Raw genomic sequence first — 22,854 nt, forward strand, 5'->3', positions numbered from 1 at the left:
GTGTGTGTGTGTGTGTGTGTGTAGGGAAGGGGAGTCCTTTATTTTCTATAGAATAAAAACCCAAACTTTCCTCTCTGCTTTTTTCCCCCTTCTTCTTTCCCTCTTTCACTCTTCCTTCCTCCCTCCCTTCTTCCCTTTCTCCTTCTTCCCTCCTCCTTTCTTTCCTTCCTTCATCACAGCCTTCCCTCCTTCCCTCAAAATTAAGTCTAAAAGACATTAGGTCTTAATAAGGGAGGGGAGATGGCAGCATCTTCGGGAAAGTCCGAGCCCAAGCAGGGTAAGAGCACGATCCCTGCAGGTAGCAGCAGCCAGAGTGGAAGACACAATGGATGGTGTGAGCCCAGTGGGGCTGAGGGGGGCACTTTCGTGAAGCTGGGGTGGGAGAGGAGGCAACAGCGAAAGAAGACTGGTTACTAACAGGAGGATAAACCAAATGAGGGTTTAGTACCTATATTTAGAATAATATACATAGAATACTATATATAGGGAGCCAGGTTTCTCACTGATGGAGAAATAAATTACAAATATGAAAAGGCAGGAAAGAAAAATAAATCCTATAGTACTCAGTTCAAATTGGAGATACTAACATAAACTCATGGTTTTCCATGTAGAAATAAATACAGTTGGTGAGGTGTGTGAACGTGTACAGAGAGTTAGACAGGCAAATAGTATATAAACATGCATCTATTGCGTAGATCTACCCGCTGAGGCCTAGAAGCAGCAGCATTTCATAGCTTGGCTTCTAAATATTATATGCACTAAAAGGAACCAGGGATCCGTGGAGAAATGACTGATTCTGGAACGTGGGATGTATAGGTCCAGATGAACCTGGAGTGCTTGGCTATGCCAAAAAGTAAGAAGGTGGTCAGAGAAGGATGGGGACAAGTCAAAGGGATATATGTGAAGGAGCGCTCATGGGCCAAATCTCGGGCAATGTGAACATCAAATAAATTACGATAAGAAAAGGCTGTAATCCATTGAATAAAATAGCAACCCATGGACCTGTACTAATATAAATAAATAAATAAATGGATGGAGAACAAAGTTTTTACTTACAATGGAAAGTCAACTGATGAGTATACAAGGAAGACAGAGATATAAAAATTACAATTTGGGAATCCACACAGTAATAATTAAATTACCCAAGATACATCAAGTACCAATATCAGCATGGAAGTTTGATGAGGAGTGGGATCTTGGCATAGCTTCAAATTGCTCCTCATAAGATACTCGTTGATTTAAAGGGGGAAAGGAGTAAGTCTATAGTGGAGAAACTTGGCAAAAAAATCTTAAGCAACCAAAGTTAACATCACAATGTTATCAGAATGAGAGAAATCTAAATTACAAACCACCTGACAGGATGCAATGAGACCACAGCATCACTTTTGTGGTATTTCTGTCTACCTTCTTTCCCAAAAGTATATCCCGAATCAAATCATGAGGAAACAGAAAAACTCCCAGTTATGAAACATTCTACAAAATAGACTTATTTTTTAAAGTGTCAAACTATTGTGACTGAATGAAACTGAGCAGTGGGGAGAATAAAGTTGAATCAGTGAAATAAGTTTATCATGAAGTATCATCTATACAAGCCTGGTTTTATTCCAATAAAGGGCTATGAGATTTGTTATGAATGGTTTGCAATTATATATTGTGCTCTCATTTTTCTCTTCTCCCTAACTATCCCTGTTTACTTGTTGAACTGCTTTCAAGATCATTCTTTGAGGACCAGATCTGTTACAGAACTCTGCATTGCTGAGTGTCAACAGGAAAACTATGGTTTCTCAAAAATGTTTTCTCTACTTATGATTTAATTGATCTTTAAGGTTGTTAGAAAAACTGGAAATGTATTTGCATGTATTTTTAAAGATTAGAAGACTTGAAGTTATTTTTTCTTTATATATGATTTATTTGGTTCATAAGTAAATGACTTTCAGAAAATTAATGCAACCCTTTCTTTTGTCCTAGTAATATCTTATGCTCTCATACTTTGTATTTTATGAACTCTGCACAACACTCCTGTGAAGTAGGTTGGACAGGAGTAAAGACTCTTTCATGTACAAATGATTTTTTAAAAATTAACTCAAGACAATTTAAGCCAATAAAACAATGTTTTTGCTTAGGTAACTGAAAAGTCTTAAGGATAGATCTTTCTCCCATCTATGGCTGAATCTAAAGACTCAAATCACATCATCAGGGTCCAGCATTCTATTGTTCAGGTCTGTTCTCTTTTATAGACACTAAATGCAGGAGATAGCATTCTTTACCAGCTCTAGCTGAAAAATCTTTAGAGGAGGACTGTAATTATCAGCTCAACCAGGAACACTTAATGGGAGAAGAATTGTTCCCTGGAAAGGATTCTGAGCAGAAAATGGATGTTCTCTGGGGTGAACATATCCTCTGAATGGTCATGTACATATGGGAAAGGGAAGCACAAAGAAATAAAGTAACTTTTTCATAATTACACTACTGTTGGTGAGAAAGGTAAACCAGAAATCTATGACGCCTCACTCACACTTCAGATAATACGTCTGCATTTGCCTATATAACCATGCTATTTCTTTGGTGTATATGTCTTTATTTAACCATTTCAAAACAACAACAACAACAACAAAAAAAAACAGGCCCATAAATTTTTGTGAATACTATAATGTCATTCCATCTATTTCTTTGTCTTCCATATATGCATCAATAACTTCACATTCAAGGAACCATACTTCTACCTGCCTTATTTGCTTCAATATTTGTGGATGACTCAGGCCCAGTAAAAGGATCTGATGATGATTTTCTGTAGCTTCAGCTTTATTTTGGTTTTGCCCCAAACATTATGGGCATTTTATACCAGCATTTTAAGGTGTTTTTAAAAAGTCAATCTTAGAATACAAAATTGGAACAAACATACGTTGCCGGGAAATTATTCCTCTTTCCTCCATATAGGCCCTACTTTTTTGTGATAGACATAAACACAATTACACGATTTACTGTAAAAGTGCCTCATCTTCCTATAAGGAGGCCAGTGGCTGATTTGGAGGAAAGAAAATTTGAGCCAGGGCCAACCCACACAGATCCTAGTTTGGTTTTGTCCACTACTAGTTTTGTAGACACCAGCCAGCAGCTTCAAATATGAGCCTTGGTAGTGTCTTCCTTGAAAAAGGGAGTGGTATTACGGCCTTATTTTGATACTTATAATGTATACTAAATTCTTATAATAAACGGATATATGTAAATACTTCTACATTTGTTTAAAATCTGGCTTTCCTATGAACTCATCAAAATAAGTTCAGAAATGCATGAGAACTGTTACTTTAATGTAGAACTCCTCTTGGTGGAATTGAGTCAATTTTCTAGAAAAACTCAAAATGTCTTCATTGAGAAATACAAATTCACAACCAGAAGGCAAAAAAAAAAAAAAAAGTTTCTCAGTTTCTCCTCGTTCCCTGACACTTGTTTTCTTTTTATATTTTCTTGTGCCTGGGCTGTACTGTTAGCAATACTCTTTTTGAAGGAAAAGGGAAAAGCATGCCATCTTCTCGTTCATTACAAACGTTCTCTTCGGACATAGCTCTCCATCCCTCCCAGCCACAAGGTTCTCCGCACGCCCTGGACTGCCCCGACGCCAACCAGAGGCGCGCAGCGCCACCTCCTGGGAGCGTGGGCAGATCCAGCCGGGAATCTGCGGCTGAGGGCCCACGGGGTGACGGACTTCTCGGCTCGGAACCTCAGAAACGCCTCAGTGCTTTCTGTACACATCCTATCCACCCGGGAAATCCAGACTTGGCCGCATCTCCAACGCCCTTAGCTCGCCGGAGCCCAGTTTTGGTCCTCAATCCTGCCTAAAGTAAGGGATGCTCTCTTGGGGCGAGTTTTCCCAGGGTGGGTGGAACTTCGCCCTAGGCAGGGAGGAGGAGGGCTTCCCTACGTTTAAAAGATACTTAGAGGGGCGCCTGGGTGGCTCAGTGGGTGAGGCCGCTGCCTTCGGCTCGGGTCATGATCTCAGGGTCCTGGGATCGAGTCCCGCGTCGGGCTCTCTGCTTGGCGGGGAGCCTGCTTCCTCCTCTCTCTCTCTCTCTCTGCCTGCCTCTCTGCCTACTTGTGATCTCTCTCTGTCAAATAAATAAATAAATAAATCTTTAAAAAAAAAAAAAAAAAAAAAAAAAAAAAAAAAAGATACTTAGAGAGTTAGTCCTGTGGGCGGGGCTACGTTACGAGGGTGGGAACCCGCTTGGGAGCGGAAATACGTTTGGCGGGCGGGGCTTCGTGTAGTCAGGTCCGAGCTCTGTGGGTGGGACTCCGCTCGGTGGGTGGGGCTTCACCCGGTGGGCGGAACTACGGCCTGTGGGAAGAATTTTGATTGGCTCCTTTCCTCCCCGGAACTTCCGGAAGATCCTGTGGGTGTAGATGGCGTCACCCGGAGCGTGAGTTGTCGCACGAGGATATTGAAGGTACGGTGAGAGGTTAATAAACTATTTGGCAGGCTGGCGTGTAGTTTTCGGGGCTCAGGACAGGGCTGGTGGGTCTCGTGTCAGTGAGGCCCGACGGCTGGGCTCGGTCGCGGTCGGCCTCAAGCAATCCTAGTGGGCAGCGGGCCTGCGGGCCGAGGCCTGAAACCCTGGTGCGTTTTGAGCCTTAAGCCCTTGTCAGGGTACCAGTTTTTCGTTGTGTCTCTTGTCACCCAGTTTTCACGTTGCTCTCAGAATTTCAATATTACCGCAAGCCCCCAAGGTATTCCCTTCTCCACGAACCTTTCTCAAGTCCCCAACTCTGGTGGACTTATCCCTCTTGTGTCCCAATTGTATGCTTCCTTTGGCAAGACGAATCATGTGTCTGGGTTTGTATCACATACATGTATATATATATCACTTTTTGTCTATCTGTCACTTTTATATCACACCTGGCACATTCTAAATTGTTATTAATGAATACTACATAAATGACGGGATTTGGGTTACTGTTGGAAGGATCTTAGATTATTTAATTGCAGGGATATGATGTGTATTTTCTAATTCCTCTGTAGTAATCAGGAATTTCCTACTGTGCTCATGTTTGTTTGTTTTAGGTAGGAGTACCATTGGTGTTTGTAAGCATTGTTGTCTCTGAGTAGTTTACTGAAGCTAGACACTGAAGGAGGATATACATTTCAGTGGAGAGATACAAGTTGAGCAAAGGAAAGAAAGGAGGAATATGCAAAGTATCTTTGGAGAGCAATGAGTAGAGTGGGATGGGTGTACAGAGAGGTGGCAGGTTATGTTTGACATATTTATCTTAGGTTTGGGGTTCCGGCAGTAATATACCAGGACAAACCACCCTGCCCCTAATGCATTGTTAGAGTCAAAGTTTTTAATATTGGGATGGTTCATCACATAGCACAAGGCATAGACTTGAATGCACTTGACTTAAGCCAGGGGTTGACAGTCTTTCTGAATGGGCCAGATATTTGTGAAATAAATAAATAAATATTGGGCTTTGTGGACCACAGTTGTAGCAGGGAGGTAGCCACAGACAATACATAATCAAATGGACATAGCTGTGTTTTACAACTTTACTTAGAGGCAGGTGCCTGATGAATTTGGTCCATTGGTATAGTCTGCCATTCTATGTGGTCTAACCAAGTAGACCTAGGGACTACAGCAGTAATCCAGTCCTGAACTAGTCAGTACTGCATGATGTTTATTTATACATGAGAAGCCATATCACATAATTTTAACTCTGGATCTAGTCTTTCCGGCTTTGAATCCTGTCACTTCTTGATTAATGACAGTGTGACATTGGGCAAATTAACCTCTTTGCATCAGTTTTATTTGTAGAATGGGGATAATAGTACACCCCACAAAATGTTGTGCAGAGTAAATTAAAGCATATAAAATGTTCACATAGTGGTTATACACATTATAAGCTCAACAAATCTTAATACATATTTTTTAATTTTCCTCATATTCATTGTTAAAGCAGATTTAAGACATGTTTTTAAGGTAGGATTTACAGACGCAGTGAGTGTTTAGCTACAGAGCAAAGAAAGTATGTAAAGTTTCAAGACAAGAGCCATTCACATAAAGGTGATATGGAAGTTGTGAAGGTAATTTAAGGTAGGAAGTTAGGATTAAGGACTCATTTTGAAGAAGTGTACATAGGAGAGAAAGTGAGGCAAGTGAAAAGGAGTGAAAAAGGAGAAAGCAGACAGGAGTCCATCCTAAAGCAGGATGATAGGAACCAGAATGGTAAAGTAGTATGTCAACTAGCAGGATGGATGGTGATAGTTAACATTGACAGATGCTGCAAAGACCCGAGAAGGCGATTGTGTTGATAGTATTAACAAATTCAGCCAGCAGAAATTAACGTGGTACTTCCTGTGGGCAAGGTATTACAGATAAAAGAATTAGATACATACTCTGCACTCAAACAGCAGAAAACCTAGTAGTGACTAAAGATATGGAAATAATTTAATACATGCAGGAACTTTAAAAAAAATCAGGAATAAAATGGAGTTTTTTAGACTAAATTGGTATCTTTACTATAAAAACTTAAGTTGATTTATAGTTCATAAATGTGGGCAACTTAATTGAGCTACTTTTCTTTTTTTACCTAGACAATGGCTAAGAACAAACTAAGAGGGCAGAAGTCCAGGAATGTATTTCATATAGCCAGCCAAAAAAACTTTAAGTCTAAAAACAAAGCAAAACCAGTTACCACTAACCTTAAGAAGGTAAGTATTAGCTAAGCACTCTGACTTTATTGTTTACAAGCAAAGCATAGTTGTAAAGCCACTGGAAAACTGAATGCTATTATTTAAAACCGGTTCTTAGCCTTTCTCACAAAGGAAAGATGATTTTAAACATTTATTTAAAAAAGAGTGAAAAAAAAATTACCTCCCTTTCTTGATGTGGATGTATGAAAAAAAAAAAAAAGGCACTTTAATTGCAAATGCATGAGGCTCCAAAGAACAGTTTCTGGTTTGTTTTGTTTTTTTAAAGATTATCAAAATAAGTTTTAAAAGCTTTATCAGAGCATAGAAACAAAAACCATGGTATGGGAAACAGTTCTTATCTCTGAACTCAAATATATTCAAGAACCTCTTAACAGAAGCAAGACAGAAAATGCTGGTCAGCACTCATTCTTTTTCTCCTCAGTGTGATTCTTATCTCCCTGAAGATATCTATAACTCAAACAAAAACCTATAAAATAAGATAGATATTTTCTTTCTTAAAATGCAAAATTTGAAAAGAAAGGAGTTTTCTTTTTTGTGTTTTGTTTTTTCAAAATATTTGGGAAATGGGAAATTTCATTGAGATTAAGTAGATTCTTTAAGAAAATTCTTCAAAGTAGTAGTAGGTGGAGTCAGCTTTCTAGGGCCTAGTAGTTGTCATAATAGTGATAGAAATGTAACATTTCATCTTTCAGTTTTCATGAACTATCTAAATTACGCTTTTTGATCAAGAATTTTTATGACTTAGTAAATGCTATAAAGAAAATAAAGCTAGGTGATATGATACAGGTTGACATTGAAGCCAAGATCCAGATGATAAGGACCAAGTAATCTAAAGTTCTGTTAAGTGTTGGGAGCAGCATATTCTAGGCAGAGAGAAGCAAATACAAAGATCCCAAGCTAGGGGAAAACTTTGTGTATTTGATAGGAGATCATTTTGTTTGAATAGAAGTACTAGAACCTTTATGTATGCTAAGGGAGAAATCTAAGAGAGGGAAATCTGGATAGGCAGGCTGGTTGCAGAAATAATCTAATAGTTTTCTCAGAAAGTGGCCTAACTTCCTAAGTGGAGGTTGTAAGATTGCCAGGTACTATATAAATGGAAAATTAAAGTTTGTGTTCATGAACTTAAAGTGAAGCCAGCCAGTCAGTCACAATTTCCTCAGTTTTAGGCTCAGAAAAAGCTGTCAGTTGACTTTAACTAGGTTGCCAAGCAGGTTTGATTAAGGGAAAGAAGAGAAGGAAAGCTAAGAGAGTATTAGGAAGGGATTGATCAAATAACGGTCATGGAATCTCTGGTGGCTAAAGGAAAAAGGATATGAAAATGTAAAAGAAAAATAGTGACATTGGTGGGAGACAGTTTCAGTAAGACTCAAGAACTGTTAATGTTAGCAAACTAAGTGAACTAGAGAAACAGGATGTGTGAAGTTACAAGTAATGATGTAGCCGGAAGTAATCCATGTGAGTGACTGGATGAGGTAGGTAGTGAAAAAGAACCCTGAAATTGAAGAGCTGAGTTTTAAAGGAGAAATGGTTTGGGAACAGCAGCAAAGAACAAGAATATGACCCCTCCTCTTAGATTTAAAGGAGGAGTGCTGCAAAGGAAAATGTCCTCACGAGACCGGAAGGGATTTCCAATAAAGCAAGAATGTCAAGGAAGGATTCAGAGATAGAATGTTCAAGGAGAGTAAGTCATTTGATCTGATTGGGTTTCTCGTTTTGCAATGAGAGATGATGGTACCATAGTCCTAGAAGGACTGTACCTAGGTACCTAGGTACCACAGTCCTAGAAGGACTGTGGTCATGTATTTAGTGTGCCTATACCAATTCTACTTATGAGGTATGACCACATAATTCTTATTTTTAAAAACACAACTTTTTGTCTAAAATTTCCCAATAAAACCATGAAAATTTTTGTGTGAATTTTCCCCACAAATGAGTAGGATTGTTGAATTTTTAGGTTTAACAAGGTTAAAGTAAAGTTGGATATATTTTATCATTAATGGTTATAAGATTGTAAATTAATGCCTTTTTTCTTTTTTAAAAGATAAACATTGTGAATAATGAAAAAGTTACCAGAGTGAATAAAGCTTTTGTAGATATACAAAAGGAACTTGCACATTTCTCAAAAGGCCTTTCCCTTGAACCTTTGCAGAAACAGCTGGTGAGTAGAAATCAGTTCCTTTTGTTATTGTTAATAAGTTAAACTCCCAACTTTGTAAAGCCAGTAAGTTGAATGCAGTTTTTAGTATTTGGCTTTCTGCTATTCTTGGCCTTGTAGTATATACAGCATATTGAGTCATATTCAGACTAAAGCATTGAGTCTGAATATGAGAATTTATTGTTTTACTTCCTATGACTAGAAGAAATTAAGTCAGATAATAATTATATACAAGTCATTTTTGTTCACTACTCTTATCTACATTTTAAAATACAGTGTTTTTTTCCCTTCAGATTCCTCAGCAGTGTCATGAAAACGAACCAGTTAATGTTGATGAAGCGACAAGATTAATGGCTCAGTTGTAATACACTGGAGATACATCAAATACCCCAAAAAGACCAATAAATTAAATGTTTTATACAGTTTATTTTTAAAAATCTTGTTAATGTACAGGCATTGGCACATTTTTAAAACAAACTACATAAAACAGATCTTTCCTATAATCTAGGAAAGTGGAATGTCAGAAGTCAACAAAATGTGATAAACTTAAAGTGCTAAAACAGAAGGCACTTCACAAAATCTGTTCACTGAAACAGTTAATATAATCCTACTTTACATCCTTCACTTTATAAGTGGCAGTGAATGTGTGTTTGGATAGGAGGACACACAAAAATACGGACAGTTTCGTGGCAGTAAAAAAATACAAGATAAACAAGTGATGAGCCTTTGGCCAACTTTTTTTGTTTTTGATGGCCTTAAATCTATTTTAACCTTCCTCTCATAAGAGGAAAAACAAGAAGGATTCAGAATTGGAAGAAAAGCTGAAATCCCAGCATCTAATTACGTGAGGATGGAAGGGATTTGTGGGTATTAAATCACCTTTTCCCCTGAAAAAAGCCTTTGTTTTTGTGGTTGAAAGAGCCCTTTGATTTTATGGTTGAAGTTTTGTGAAGTAAAAAAGAAAGTATTAGAGAACACTTCAGAATCAGTGAACTAAAAAGATGTTACATTCATTATTTTAAATACTTAGGTTATTAAGAAGTCTAAAATGTTACAGTTAGAGGTAGATAACAGTCCCAAGTTTCCATGGAATCTAATAATTTAGTATCTGGACATCAAACAGATCACAGACTCCTTCATTATCATCTAAATTAAAGTTGTAGTCATCTGCGGGGGTAGGAGAAAGCCGTAAGAGAGGAAACACTGCAAGCAAAACAAATTCGGTGTTAAACACGGTTCTTACATATGGCTAATTATGTTTAACAAAATATTCCCACGTACATCTATCCAAATTAAATTACATATAAGACTATTTTACAGTATATAACAAAAAGTAATAATGAAGTTAACGACTTGTATCTAGTGTGTAATTTGAAAGATTCTCATTTAAAGATAATTCATGCATGGGTATGCATAGTATAGCATGAGAAAGAAAATTTGTATTGGTTGAACTTGTCACACTAAAATATGTGCTTTAAAAACATTGGTCAGGGTGTCTAGGTGGCTCAGTGGGTTAAGCATCTGTCTTCAGCTCAGGTCATGATCCTGAGATCCAGCCCTGCATCCAGCTCCCTGCTCATCACCATGGAGTCTGCTTCTCCCTCTCTCTTTGCCTCTCCCCCCATTCATGCTCATTCTCTTTCTCAAATAAATAAAATCTTAAAAAAAAAAAATCAGTCAAACACTGTCCTCTGATCTGCTAAATAAGTTACTACTTTGTAAACAGAAGTAGGAACTGGACTTAATGAATTTGCTGATGTTCTGTTCCTACAAATAGCTAATGTACCATTTATTATTTAGCAGTTGCAGCTTCCTAGGTTTGGCTATGTTTGTTAGGAACCAGAACTGAATCCAAGAACTTACAGAAAGGTGAAGCTAAAAGAGCTATTAAAGTAATTACAAAAAAAAAAAAATTGTATTTTTAGGATTTTTAAAAAATTATTTCAGATTCAGGGCACCTGGGAGGCTCAGTGGGTTAAAGCCTCTGCCTTCTGCTCAGGTCACGATCTCAGGGTCCTGGGATCGAGTCCCGCATCGGGCTCTCTGCTTTGCAGGGAGCCTGCTTCCACCCCTCTCTGCCTGCCTTTCTGCCTACTTGTGATCTCTGCCTGTCAAATAAATAAAATGTTTTAAAAAATTATTTCAGATTAGATGACAATTTGGCTAACGTTAGTAATAGTTCAGGTACTTCACATTGGTAGCCTGAAGTTAGGCCTAGTGGGGTATTTTCAAAACTGGGTTTTGAGACTACCAATATGTTATTTTACTCTTGGCCAAATTCTTTAGATGTGTGAAGGGCTAGTGTGCTAACTAGAAATTTAGTCGGTGATGGTAATAAGTATCACCTTATGGGCCCTTTTTTCTCAAAATGCAGAAAAATTAAAATTCTGAAGGATGCCTACAATTTACTGTTCAGTGGGAAATTTTTCATAAATCATCATAGTATGTTAAGCAGTTAAAAAACATAGGTTCTGCATTTCTTTTAAATCTTAGGCCACTTATAAATTCTAGAAAAGCACTGATCTGTAAAATAGTAAAATTTTAAACTACTTACCATCAGAAGACATTAACTCATCAATGATATCTCCACTAATAGTACCTGCTGGAAACAGAAATGTGATAAAGTTTTGTTACATTTCTGTTCATATATTTTAATAGTAAAAGGCAGTTATATTTAAATGCATATATTTAAACAATTTAAAAAGCACCTTGATTAACATTTTTAAAATAAAAGAACTTTATCGAAAGATGCCTTTTTCATGAGTATCAACTCTGCTTGGCATTACTTTTTTTTTTTCCCCAAAGATTTTATTTATTTATTTGACAGACAGAGACCACAAGTAGGCAGAGAGAGGGGGAAACAGGCTCCCCGCTGAACAAAGAGCCCAATGTGGGGCTCGATTCCAGGACCCTGAGATCATGACCTGAGCTGAAGGCAGAGGCTTTAACCCACTGAGCCACGCAGGCACCCCATGCTGGGCATTACTTTTAAATGTCCAAACTCAAGATGTAGATCAAAGGACTCATCATCATTCTCCCAAAACCAACTCCTCGGTTTTACAAAGTCAGTGGTATAATTCTCCCAGCCACCCAACCTTAAAACTTCAATTTTCCATTCCTCCTGTTAAATTTATCTCCAGATCTCACATATCAAAGTTATTTCATACTTTGTGTAAACAGAGTTTCTCAAATCCTCTTTCCAATCTTGTTACCACCCATTTTAGCTTTAATGTTCTCTCCTGGCTGCATAACTGCAGACATCAGATCTTCAATCTCCATTGCCTCTAATCCTTCTGCTTCCCAAAAGCATCTTCCCTGTGTTTCCTGTGCTCACCAGTGTACAGTTCTAAGTATGCTACTTCCCTGCTCACAAATCCTCATTGGCTTATGGGCTAAAGTCCCAACTCAGTCTGATATTTAAGGTTCTCTCTAATCTGTCCCCAAATTATTCTCTCTACTATTTCCAAATACAAAGCTATATACAGAAATTTTTTAATGCTTTGTGGAGGCCAGTGTACTAATTGTGTTAAACCATGTAAAACGTGTCTGTCTTTATACATCCCCCATTAGATTATAATTAGATCGTAAGCTTCTTAAGGAATACACTTGCACTGTGCACCCTCATTCCAAACCTGAAAGTATAGAAATAGGTACAGAGGAAGTAAAGGAGGACAAGAAGCTGAAAAATACTATGTCCAATTAGATCTTTAGAGCCTCATTCTTTTTTTTTTTTTTTTAAGATTTTATTTATTTTTTTTTGACAGACAAGAGATCAGAAGTAGGCAGAGAAGCAGGCAGAGAGAGAGGGAGGAAGCAGGCTTCCTGCTGAGCAGAGAGCCTGATGTGGGGCTCGATCCCAGGACTCTGGAATCATGACCTGAGCCGAAGGCAGAGGCTTAGCCCACTGAGCCACGCAGGTAGCCTCATTCTTAACTACTGTGAACTCCCAGAGTAGTAATACTTACACCACATTCCACTGAGACAAATGCCAAAGGTAAAAATAAACATGGGATTGTACACAATGTAGTTCTTAATGATCTGCATTATTACATCTAGACTGGCATGACTAAGTCATTCGTTCGGCAACCATTGAGAGAATACCTGCCATGGGCCTTTTATTTGGAATCAGTAAGGAGTTGCTAAATACCTAGACACGTAACCGTGGAAAAAATTAAGTGCCCAAGGAAATTTTTATAGTTTAGATGTTTATCCTATTCCTGATGCCCAGTTTTTAGAGTTTTAGTTACTTTCATTTCAGATTAAACAACCTGGGAAGGCAAGATTCCCAAAATTAAGGTTGAGACCTTTTTTCAACTTATAAAACTAAGCTTTCCAAATAAAAAGTATAACAATAAGGGATATGAAGAAAGGAGGCAAGCATCACTATACTGTACACCCATCTGATTTTTCTTAAAGGTAATTAGAACACATTTCAGACATTCATCCTAGAATGACTAAGAGAGAAAAGGGTCTTTCAAAGTAAACCTCTGATAAGAAAAAACAAAAAACCTTGACATATGTAAATAATGAAAATGGGGAAAAATGAACAAATTTCAATTAATTCCAAATGTGAATCCTAAGGAAAATTGCATGCATAGGCCCATTAACTATGTTTTCCTTGGTCACTGTTTATAATTGTACACAGTCATGGGCACATTATACTGCATTCAACTGTATGTGTCTGAATACTCAATCAGCTTGTATGTCTACGTTACCTAAGAAACAAATCCATAGTAGTATAATTAAAGGTAGGATCTGTTTTTAAATTTTCCTCATAATACATGTCCCAGTGCTGGGCATGCAGGAGACACAAAATACTTAACTAAGCTTACCATTTTGCTTCTTGGGTTTGGTAATCGAGTGAGTAACCAGAGCTGACAAATTCAAAAAATCTCACCAACTTGTTTAATACGGTATTCATAGTCTCCCTTCTGACTTTTTAGAACAAAGGCTCTAGACCCACCTGATGATAAGTCTGTGGCTGGTGTTTGTTGAAGATTTTGGCTTCTTTCAGAGGCATGTTGCTCAGGCAGATTCTGAGTTGCTGTGTTGGATTTCTGTGGAGTCACTGGAGTGGAGGGCTGAGAGGAGGGTTGTGTGAGGTCATCAGGTGGGGGGACAGGAAAAACCACAGGCTTAGACGAACTGGACTCTTTATTTATAAGCAGCACGTGGATAGGTCCTGAATGACTCTTTAGATTGATCTGGTATTTCTTTTGTCCATTCTGACCCTTTAAAGTTATTGGGTATAAACAAATGAATAAATATTAAAATTTCCAACTACCTTGGAACATTAAAAATTAAGATAAAGCTATTAGGGACTAATTATTTTATAGCATAGAATTATATATAGCAGAGTCAATAAATGTCTGACTCAACTCGAAAATGTTTTGGGAAAGACCCAATTTAAAGCAAATCTGTTACTGTTGATATTGAAGTTGAACTTTTTCCTCAGGATTGTTATATCAGTTACAGATACAGTAATTTTAACTGATTTTTTAAAGAATAGTGACTGTTTATCATTGCTCATTCCTTGATATTTTCTAGATCAAAATCAAACTTAATAAAGCTTTTAATCAAAATGTTAAATAATTCAGTCACTTCTATAATCTTACTAAAGTCATCCAAATTCAGATACCAATACTTTCAGGTAGGAAACTTGAAAGCAGTAATTTGAAAGTGTTCACGCCCAGTTAGCTTCTTCAGCTGATAAGAAAACATTTGTCCCTCTTGAGACAGTAGATCAATTTTAAGGAAACTTATCCTACATACCATTTCTGGAATAGGTACCTCCAGCTGTGTCCCAGAAGGCGCCTGAATGGCCAAAAGTGTATCACCTGGTGAAAAGAATGGTTTTAAACTTTAGAAAATACTATTGATCTTGGAATATAGTGGCAAGAGTATGGGCTCTGGAGTCAGAATGCTTGGGTTTGAATCCCAGGTTAGGTGACATTGGGCTTTGATTCCTAATTCTACAAAATGGGGGAAATACAATTTACTGCATAGATCTGAGGATTGGATGGGGTAATACATGTAGTAGATCTTAGAAGAGGGTAAATACTCAGTGTTTGCTCTGTTATTCTCATTAACAAATTCAGATCAAGTGAATTTTGCTTTCATTCAGTCTTGTATAAGGTCTGAAATCCTTGAAACCACTAGCCGCAAATAACATTGTCTACTTGAGATTTTTAAATTACTTAAGTGACTAACGGTACTAGAGATTATGTACCATACTGTGAAATCTTGAGCTAAAGTGAACTGAATTTTAAAGCTAAATTCAATAGCAGACTGTGTGGAGTTGAGGATTAAAAAAATACTTTCCCCAAACTTTCTTAGAAAGCGTAGGACAGGGGTGCCTGGGTGGCTCAGTCAGCTAAGCATCTGCCTTCGGCTCAGGTCATGATCCCAGAGTGCTGGGACGAATCCCTACATGGGACTCCCTGCCTAGTGGGGAGCCTGCTTCTCCCTCTTGTTCTGCCCCTACCCCACTCATGTCTGGTGTACTCCCTTCTCTCTCAAATAAATAAAATCTTAAAAAATAATAATAATAATAAGGCAAGCAAGCTCAGGACATATGGTGGCAGACTAAAGCCGTAAGTCCACACATAGTGTCAACATAGTCTTGGAAAGCCAGATACCACTTGGCAAGGTGCTTGCTTGGTAGATCTTTTTTATGTGCATAATATATAAGACTGCTTTAATAAGCCATGCATAACTAAATATAAATATGTATACAATATTTCAATTTACTTGGGTTATGATTATGGGAATACAGCCTACCTCCTGCTATAGCTATTAATATAGTATTGTCCTTTCAAGGGGAAAACAGGGAGCAGAGGATGGAACAGGGTTAGGAATAATTGTGCTGGTTATACAATGGATTCACCTAACTCTGCCTTCATGCTTTCTTTGAGTTCATTTGTGACCAGCACACTTGCTGCACACAGTTTCGTAAACAGTGACAAGAACCATGTTTGGTTCAAATTTGGTCACTGACACTACAAATCTATGACTTTGAGACTTGTTTAGTCTCTCTCTGACTTAGCTGCCCCTCCACCACACAGTTTACACCTACCAATGCAGCCAATGAAGTAAAAACTGAAAAGCAGTTATTGTCATGAGAACAGAAACAAAAGCAGCCTGTAACTACAGAGCACTGTAGGCTGACACAAAATGTCCACAGTTCCTGAAAATAATGACCTCAGGTGAGTGCCTGGGGAAAGCTGAATCACTCTATTCTAAATACGTCGATCAGAGGAAGAATGTTAGAACAAACTGACTAATGGTACTTACCATTAAAGCAATTACAGATGTCTTCGTGAGTTACATAGGAAAATGTACTGTCATAAGAGTTAAGGAACAATATGTATACCATGGTCTCTAGGCATTTAAGTTAAGATAATAAATTTCCAGGCCAAAACAAAATGACCAAATGCATAAAGGTGCTGCCACATATGCTAAGATAAAAAAAAAAAAGGTCTTCAGTTTGTAAAGGCAAAGACAAAGGTCCAAAGAGGAGTGCCCATCCTTTCCTCCGAGAAGAAATCACTTTCGATTTTCTGGGAGAGGACCTTTTAAGAGAAAGATGGAAAACAGTGCATATTGCTCATGGAGACAGACGGCTTCTGTAGGGGAAGGTATTGGTAGGGAAAAGCATGCCATTAGCAGTGGAGAGTGACCAAACTGAGAATCTCCCTGGGTCATGGTTTAGGGAATGGGAATGGCCAGATTCTTGGAATGCAGTGCAGCAAAGTCCAAGATCAACTAATTCAGTGGTTTCTGTATCTTGGGGCTCCATCAGGCACAGCTTCAAAATCCCATTGTTATCAAACTGTTAAGGAGCTTTGATCCGTAGAAAGGAAATAGCAATTGAGATCATGGACTTATTCAACAAATTACAAAACACATAAAAAATTAATTGTATAGGGGTGCCTGGGTGGTTCAGTGGGTTAAGCCTCTGCCTTCGGCTCAGGTCATGATCTCGGGGTCCTGGGATCGAGCCCCACATTGGGTTCTCTGTTCAGCAGGGAGCCTGCTTCCCCCTTTCTTTCTGCCTGCCTCTCTGCCTACTTGTTATCTCTCTCTCTGTCAAATAAATAAAATAAAATGTTTAAAAAAATTAATTGTATACATCAGTCGAAAATTCCTGAGAGGTGGTAGAAGATAAATGCCACTAAAAGATTCCCTAAGAGTGGAGGCAAGTTTACAAATCAAGAGAAACATTGGTATTTGAAAGAAAAGTGATTTTTAAGCAACACATGAAGTATATCACTAATTTTTCCCCCACATAATATGATAAACACATAAGCCTTGGTCCCCAACCTCAAGCATGTACTATCTTTGAGTTAATATTAGGCAGAAAGGTTCCTGGATTGATTGCAGGCCCATGATATTTTATTTTCAAGCCAAAATTAATTTTTCAAAACTTTGAGAGTTACTGAATTTTTGCTACTTCACAACACTGAGCATAATTATTTAAATATACCTATGCATTTAACAATGACTTCTAATATTCAGAGACCCCCCCCTAAGCCCACTTTAGCTAGCATATTGCATCCTATCAATGGTAAACTGAAAGTGGATAAACTTTTTTTCTCAATACAACACATGAATAATGTTAACAGATGTAATATGTACTTTAAGAGGTAAAAACTTTCCAAATATCAGTATAAATTACTAGAATGACTTTGTAAAATTAAAATGCTATGTTCACTTACAAAACTTTTCAAAACACTACAATAAAGTAACTGATCTTCAGACTGGATAATACAGAAATACAAACTCTATGCCCCTATGGGTAACTTATTTAAAAGGATATCTATTATTAATGGAGTCGTCCATCACATTTTTGATGCTTTGCTGTAGCCACAACTTCTGCTGATCAAGTTCTCTTTCCTTCAGTTCCAGATCTTCAATTTCAGCTTTAAGATATCTTAATCTGTCTATGACTTCTTTAGTATTACAGCCAGCACCTACACCTCTTAAAAACATACAAGAATTAATAAAGCCAGTATCAGGCCCAGGTTAATATCACTTAATTTTTATAGTAATAAACACTGACTTAATTAGTAATTTTTCAAGACAAAAAATCCTTATAATCTCCTAAAAAAGCAAGCATTAAAATCCTTAGACAATCTAAACATCATACCTCTGAATATATTTGCTTAGAAAATTTATTGACAAGAACAACCAAATTACAAAAATTCTCAATATTTTTGCCACACAGAAAAATGAAAATTTTTATAAAGTCCAAAAAAAGTTCTCGATATGTTCTAGAATGGTGTTTGTCATCTGAAAGGACAGGCTGGTGACTGGCATCAAGAGGATGTCAAAGCTAAATAGTCCCACCTGGAAGTGCCATGACAGACCAAGATGCTGGTAAAATAAATTGCGACCTTTTAATATTTTGGTGAGACTCTGGCTTTAAAACAAAACAAAACCAAAAACTAAGGCCAAAGAGGACAAATCTGCAGAACAGAAAATATTTTTTACTTTCGAACATACAACCATACAACAGCTAACAAATGACAATACGCATTTCAATCAACTACCCTATATAAGGTACATATTCTATACACAGGACATAGTTCCTGTTCTTAAGAAGTTGATATTAGTTAAGCCCCTGAACACTTGGGCAGAGAGGGATTAATAATACAATGCAGTATGCACTGTATGTCAAATGAGTAGCCTGAGGAAGAAAGCAAGATTTGAATGTTCAGAGTATAAATCAAACAGTGGACAGAGTAAGGGAGTGTGCCAATAGAGGAGTGCCATTTGCAGAGGCCCAGAGCTGGGTCCGGGGAAAGACAAGAGGCCTGGTGAGACTAGAGGGCCAAGAGAGAAGATTTAGGAGAGCTAAACAGTAGAAAGTGCACATTTCCTGGAGTGTTAGGAAGAAAAACAAAGGTTTTAGAGTAGGGTACTGGTTTGTACCCAGTACAAACTTACTTCCATTGTATGCTATTTTTTGACTTTTTCTCAATCAGGTCAATTCCCTCCAAGACATTGGTGATATCGTAAATTCTTCTTTTTTGTCTCACAGCCAAAGTATCTGCAGCCTGTTTTTAAAAAGGTGGGGGGGGGGAAGAGGGGGAGACAAAGGACATTGAGATAAGGGACAATTCATATTTTAAAGCCAAAAAGGGTTGATTAATAAGTTCACAGCATGAGAGCCCAATCCCAAATTTGACCTGGTCAGTTGCTTGGGAACAATAGGTGGGTATGTTCAAAGCATCTCTCAAACATTGCATATACCAAAGAAATTATCCCATTTAAAAGCTAGCAGATGTTAGAGTGGAGGAAAAAATATATGAAGGGTCATGACATAAAGCCCACAGAAATAAAAGAACACAATTAAAAATACTTCATGTCACGTTATGGACTAGTCCTGAGGGCGAGTACTAATTGTCTACCCATGTCACTTCCTATTTCATTTCTCTGTTCATAGACAGTCTTGTCTAAAAACAGCCTTAATTGTTTTTTGAAACTTTGAAAAATTATATCTCAGCAACCTGTTAATAATTAAGTCTAGAGATGTGGCAGGGTGAGGGGAGGGATTCTAAATTATACATACACTTGTAGTACCGAAATATATTATCTACATTTTTTAATCTCACAATGAAAATGGAAGAGTGACACAAAGTATAAAATCAACAATAAATCAAAAATCTATAGCACAAAGTTGTGGTGCCAGCAAATATAATACAAAAGCTTTGTAGTCTGACTCAAAAGTAAGGTCAACAAAAATATTCCATGCTACCATGTTATGAATAAGTGCAGGAATGCTATACTGTTTCTCTAGTTGGTTACCACTCATATTTCTGAGCTTTTCTCCAATGGCATAGACAGAACCTTAAAAAAGAGTCTATCCGGGGCGCCTGGGTGGCTCAGTGGGTTAAGCCGCTGCCTTCGGCTCAGGTCATGATCTCAGGGTCCTGGGATCGAGTCCCGCATCGGGCTCTCTGCTCAGCAGGGAGCCTGCTTCCTTCTCTCTCTCTCTCTGCCTGCCTCTCAGTGTACTTGTAATTTCTCTCTGTCAAATAAATAAATAAAATCTTTAAAAAAAAAAAAAAAGAGTCTAACCTACAGCTCTTTTTCAGGGTGAATTAGACAATTACCTATCTTGAACATGGAGTCGTGTGGTAAGAGTCATGGTAGTAAAGAAAAAACACATTTATGTCCTTAACAAAATTCTGCACATTATCCAAATTAATGAACAGAATTTAGTTTCATGTAATTGGTTACCAGCTCTCCCAAGGCATCACTACTTTCTTGATTCTTTAAAAACACAGGCCACACACACACACACACACACACACACACACACACAGACTGGGACAGCATATTATTTACAATCTGGACCTTCTTTATACAGGAGCAAGTGTAACCAACTTCACAGGCATTTAATGTTGATTCTTTTTTTATACAGAATTTATTTGAGGTGTGGCAAAATATATTGTAAATTGGAATACAGAGGTTCTGCTTTGTAGCAAATCCAATGACTATTGATTTTGATACTGCTGAAATAAGTTATTCATGCATATAGGTTCTGTCTGATACAATTCACAGCCTAAGTGATTAGTTTCCAATAAATCAGAAAAGAAGGAGGAAGGCAAACTCTGCTTTAAATAACCAAGAATCATTATAGCTTATAAAGATACTGTTTAGCATGAGGACTGATTCTGTCTTAGCATTTCTTCCAGCATAAAAAAGTGGGACATCTGAGGGCTAAAGTCATGTTAGAACGGGTGAACAGATGATAGTTACTGTACATGATGTTGTACTTGTAGTGCCTAGCGGGGTAGACTCTCCAAGACTTGTCAGTCACTTGGCCTTTTATTTGTTTGTTTGTTTGTTTGTTTATGTTGATTCTATCAATTCATGTATTGTCCTTCCAAAATACCAAGTTACCACTGTCCGATTAATCATTCAGGCCTTCAGGAAGGGGATTCATGCCTCAATCAGTGGACCAGGAAAATAAGTAAGATGTGGCAGAAAGAACGAAGAACCAGAAACCGAGGCTCTGAGTCCCCATTTCTGACTAGTTCAGTTCCATCTCTTCTACAAACCAGAACATTAAAAGTAGGACTAGGCATGGTTTCATTGATCTCCTCTTCCCTTGTCCTTAGCAATTTCCTTCCTGTTTTACTGACCTTCATAAACTTGCTTGAGTTTGAGGCTGTTTTTCTAAAGAGCAATAATCTCCTGCCAAGTTAACTGTAGAAATCTAAAGCTGAGGATTTATCTCTCACTTCCCTCTGAAAAGGCCTTCTTGAGAAATGACCCAGAGAACTTCAAGCCAGCTCTACGTTATCCGTATCTATGTACTCACACACAGAAGCCTTCAGAACCATAGCAACAGCTCGCCAGTTAGGGTATTAGGACTTTTTGTGTGAACCAGACTGCAAGAGCTCTCCAAGGTCTTCAGCCAAAGAGCCATCAGGGCTCACTTTTTAGATCAAAAATTTTTTAAGGTTTATCATCTCATTTATAATTCATTACTGTTTAACATTATAAATTTTAGTCCTATATTTCCAAAACTAAATGTTATTTCTTAAATACTTTTCTATTTAAGTATATAAACACGTAAATGACCACCATGTGCAGAACATTTTCACTTAAAAAGCCTCTCCAGGTGTTTTATTTCAGCAGCCCTGTCAATTTTGGATGTTAGGTTCTGGAGCTTGCCACACAGGGATCCAATCCCAGCACCGCCACTTCCTATCTTCAGCTGGTCTCAGACTCGTGAAGCCCCATTTCCTTTTTTGTAAAATGCAATAGTAACACATCTGAACTGTGGGATTAAACTAGATAATCTTAGCACAACTGTCTGCTACATAATGAACACATCGATGCTGGAAAGTAACAGCCTCATCATCAAACACAGGTTGAAACCCCGGATCATGGATGAGAGTTTGTGTATGTACAGACCGATCACATTTTAGGTAGTGCTTCAAAAAGTTGTGTGAATTCTTAAAGTTTCATGAAGTAATTCAAGACCTCATACTCAACAGACTCATATACTGCCTCACCACCATCATCCTTCATTTGTTTAGCATCTATGATGTGCCAGGCTTGTCTGTGTCTTATGGATAGAGTAGTAACAGAACAAAGTCCCTGCCCTCAAAGAGGGGGAAGGAGTGCAAAGGCTCTGAAGTGGGAATATGCTTACCAGGATGGTCAGAACAGTGAGTGGGAGGGAGAACAGTGAGAAAAAGAGGGGGGTGGGGGTGGGAAGGAGGGAGACAAGACAGGAGGGAAGAAGGGGGAGTGAGAGACAGACAGCTAAAGATGGTAACAATGGATAGCAAGGGGCCAGGTCACTGGGATGTTGCAGGCCATTGTAAAGACTTCAGCTCTTACTCCCTGTGAAATGGAAAGCCACCAGAGGGCTTTAAGCACATGCTGATTTGATGCCCTGCTTTACAATGTTCTCTCTGGCTATTCTGGGTAGAAAAAAAGAGGCGAGGGAGAAAGCAATGGCAATAATCCATTCAAGAGACGGTAGTGCCTTGGAATGAAGGGGTGTCTTTGGAGGTTTGAGAAATGGTGTGATTCAGGTTATATTCCAAAGGTATAGCAAGGAGTAGATCTAGACAGCAGAGTCAACTCCACAGTTGTTGAGCAACTGTAGGTGAGGAAGACCGTGGAAGAACAGGTTTGAGGCACGAGAAATCAGGAACTTGGCTTTGGATAATTTGATCTCCAAGGGGAGAAGTTCAGAAGACCACCGGACATGAGAGTGTGTGGGTTAGCAGAGAAGTCCAAGCTAGAGATACAATTTCAGTAGTCACCAGTAAATAGACATTTTAGGTCACAGGACGGAACCCACTGGATTCACCTAAGGAGGTAAGAATAGAAAGAGAAGACGTCTAAGGGCAGACCCCAGGGTACACCAGTATTAAAGATCTGAGAATTAAGGGGCAACTTGCCACTGAAGTAAGAGAACTAGAAAGTGCAAAGTCTTGGAAACCAAGGGAAGAGTGTAAGAAAG

General features: G+C 38.1%; 2 protein-coding genes across 4 annotated transcripts in view; one reads left to right on the forward strand and one right to left on the reverse strand.

Annotated features, from left to right (window-relative positions):
* Window positions 1-4,327: 4,327 nt before the first annotated feature.
* RBIS (ribosomal biogenesis factor) lies at window positions 4,328-9,287 on the forward strand. 2 transcript variants are annotated; one of them, XM_059166102.1, is made up of 4 exons: window positions 4,328-4,442; window positions 6,584-6,700; window positions 8,748-8,864; window positions 9,138-9,287. In XM_059166102.1, exons 2-4 carry the CDS (start codon window positions 6,587-6,589, stop codon window positions 9,210-9,212), a joined length of 306 nt encoding a protein of 101 aa, XP_059022085.1. In that variant the 5' UTR covers window positions 4,328-4,442; window positions 6,584-6,586; the 3' UTR covers window positions 9,213-9,287. The 2 variants fall into 2 exon arrangements, with proteins under 2 accessions (XP_059022085.1, XP_059022086.1); XM_059166103.1 differs by lacking the exon at window positions 4,328-4,442 and having other exon boundaries at window positions 9,155-9,287.
* The window catches only part of E2F5 (E2F transcription factor 5), a 29,285-nt gene continuing 15,698 nt past the window's right edge, over window positions 9,268-22,854 (reverse strand). Inside the window, exons 2-8 of one of the 2 annotated variants that reach the window (XM_059166100.1) lie at window positions 18,810-18,919; window positions 17,678-17,841; window positions 16,155-16,196; window positions 14,634-14,698; window positions 13,825-14,092; window positions 11,416-11,460; window positions 9,268-10,064 (exon numbers count right to left, since the gene is read on the reverse strand). In XM_059166100.1, coding sequence (XP_059022083.1) covers window positions 9,955-10,064; window positions 11,416-11,460; window positions 13,825-14,092; window positions 14,634-14,698; window positions 16,155-16,196; window positions 17,678-17,841; window positions 18,810-18,919 — 804 coding nt within the window. In that variant the 3' untranslated portion in view covers window positions 9,268-9,954. Of the gene's footprint in view, window positions 10,065-11,415; window positions 11,464-13,824; window positions 14,093-14,633; window positions 14,699-16,154; window positions 16,197-17,677; window positions 17,842-18,809; window positions 18,920-22,854 lie in introns of both variants that reach the window. The other variant, XM_059166099.1, reaches the window with a different exon arrangement.

The sequence above is a fragment of the Mustela lutreola genome, chromosome 3 (assembly GCF_030435805.1).
Source record: "Mustela lutreola isolate mMusLut2 chromosome 3, mMusLut2.pri, whole genome shotgun sequence".
NCBI classification, from domain to species: Eukaryota; Metazoa; Chordata; class Mammalia; order Carnivora; family Mustelidae; genus Mustela; species Mustela lutreola.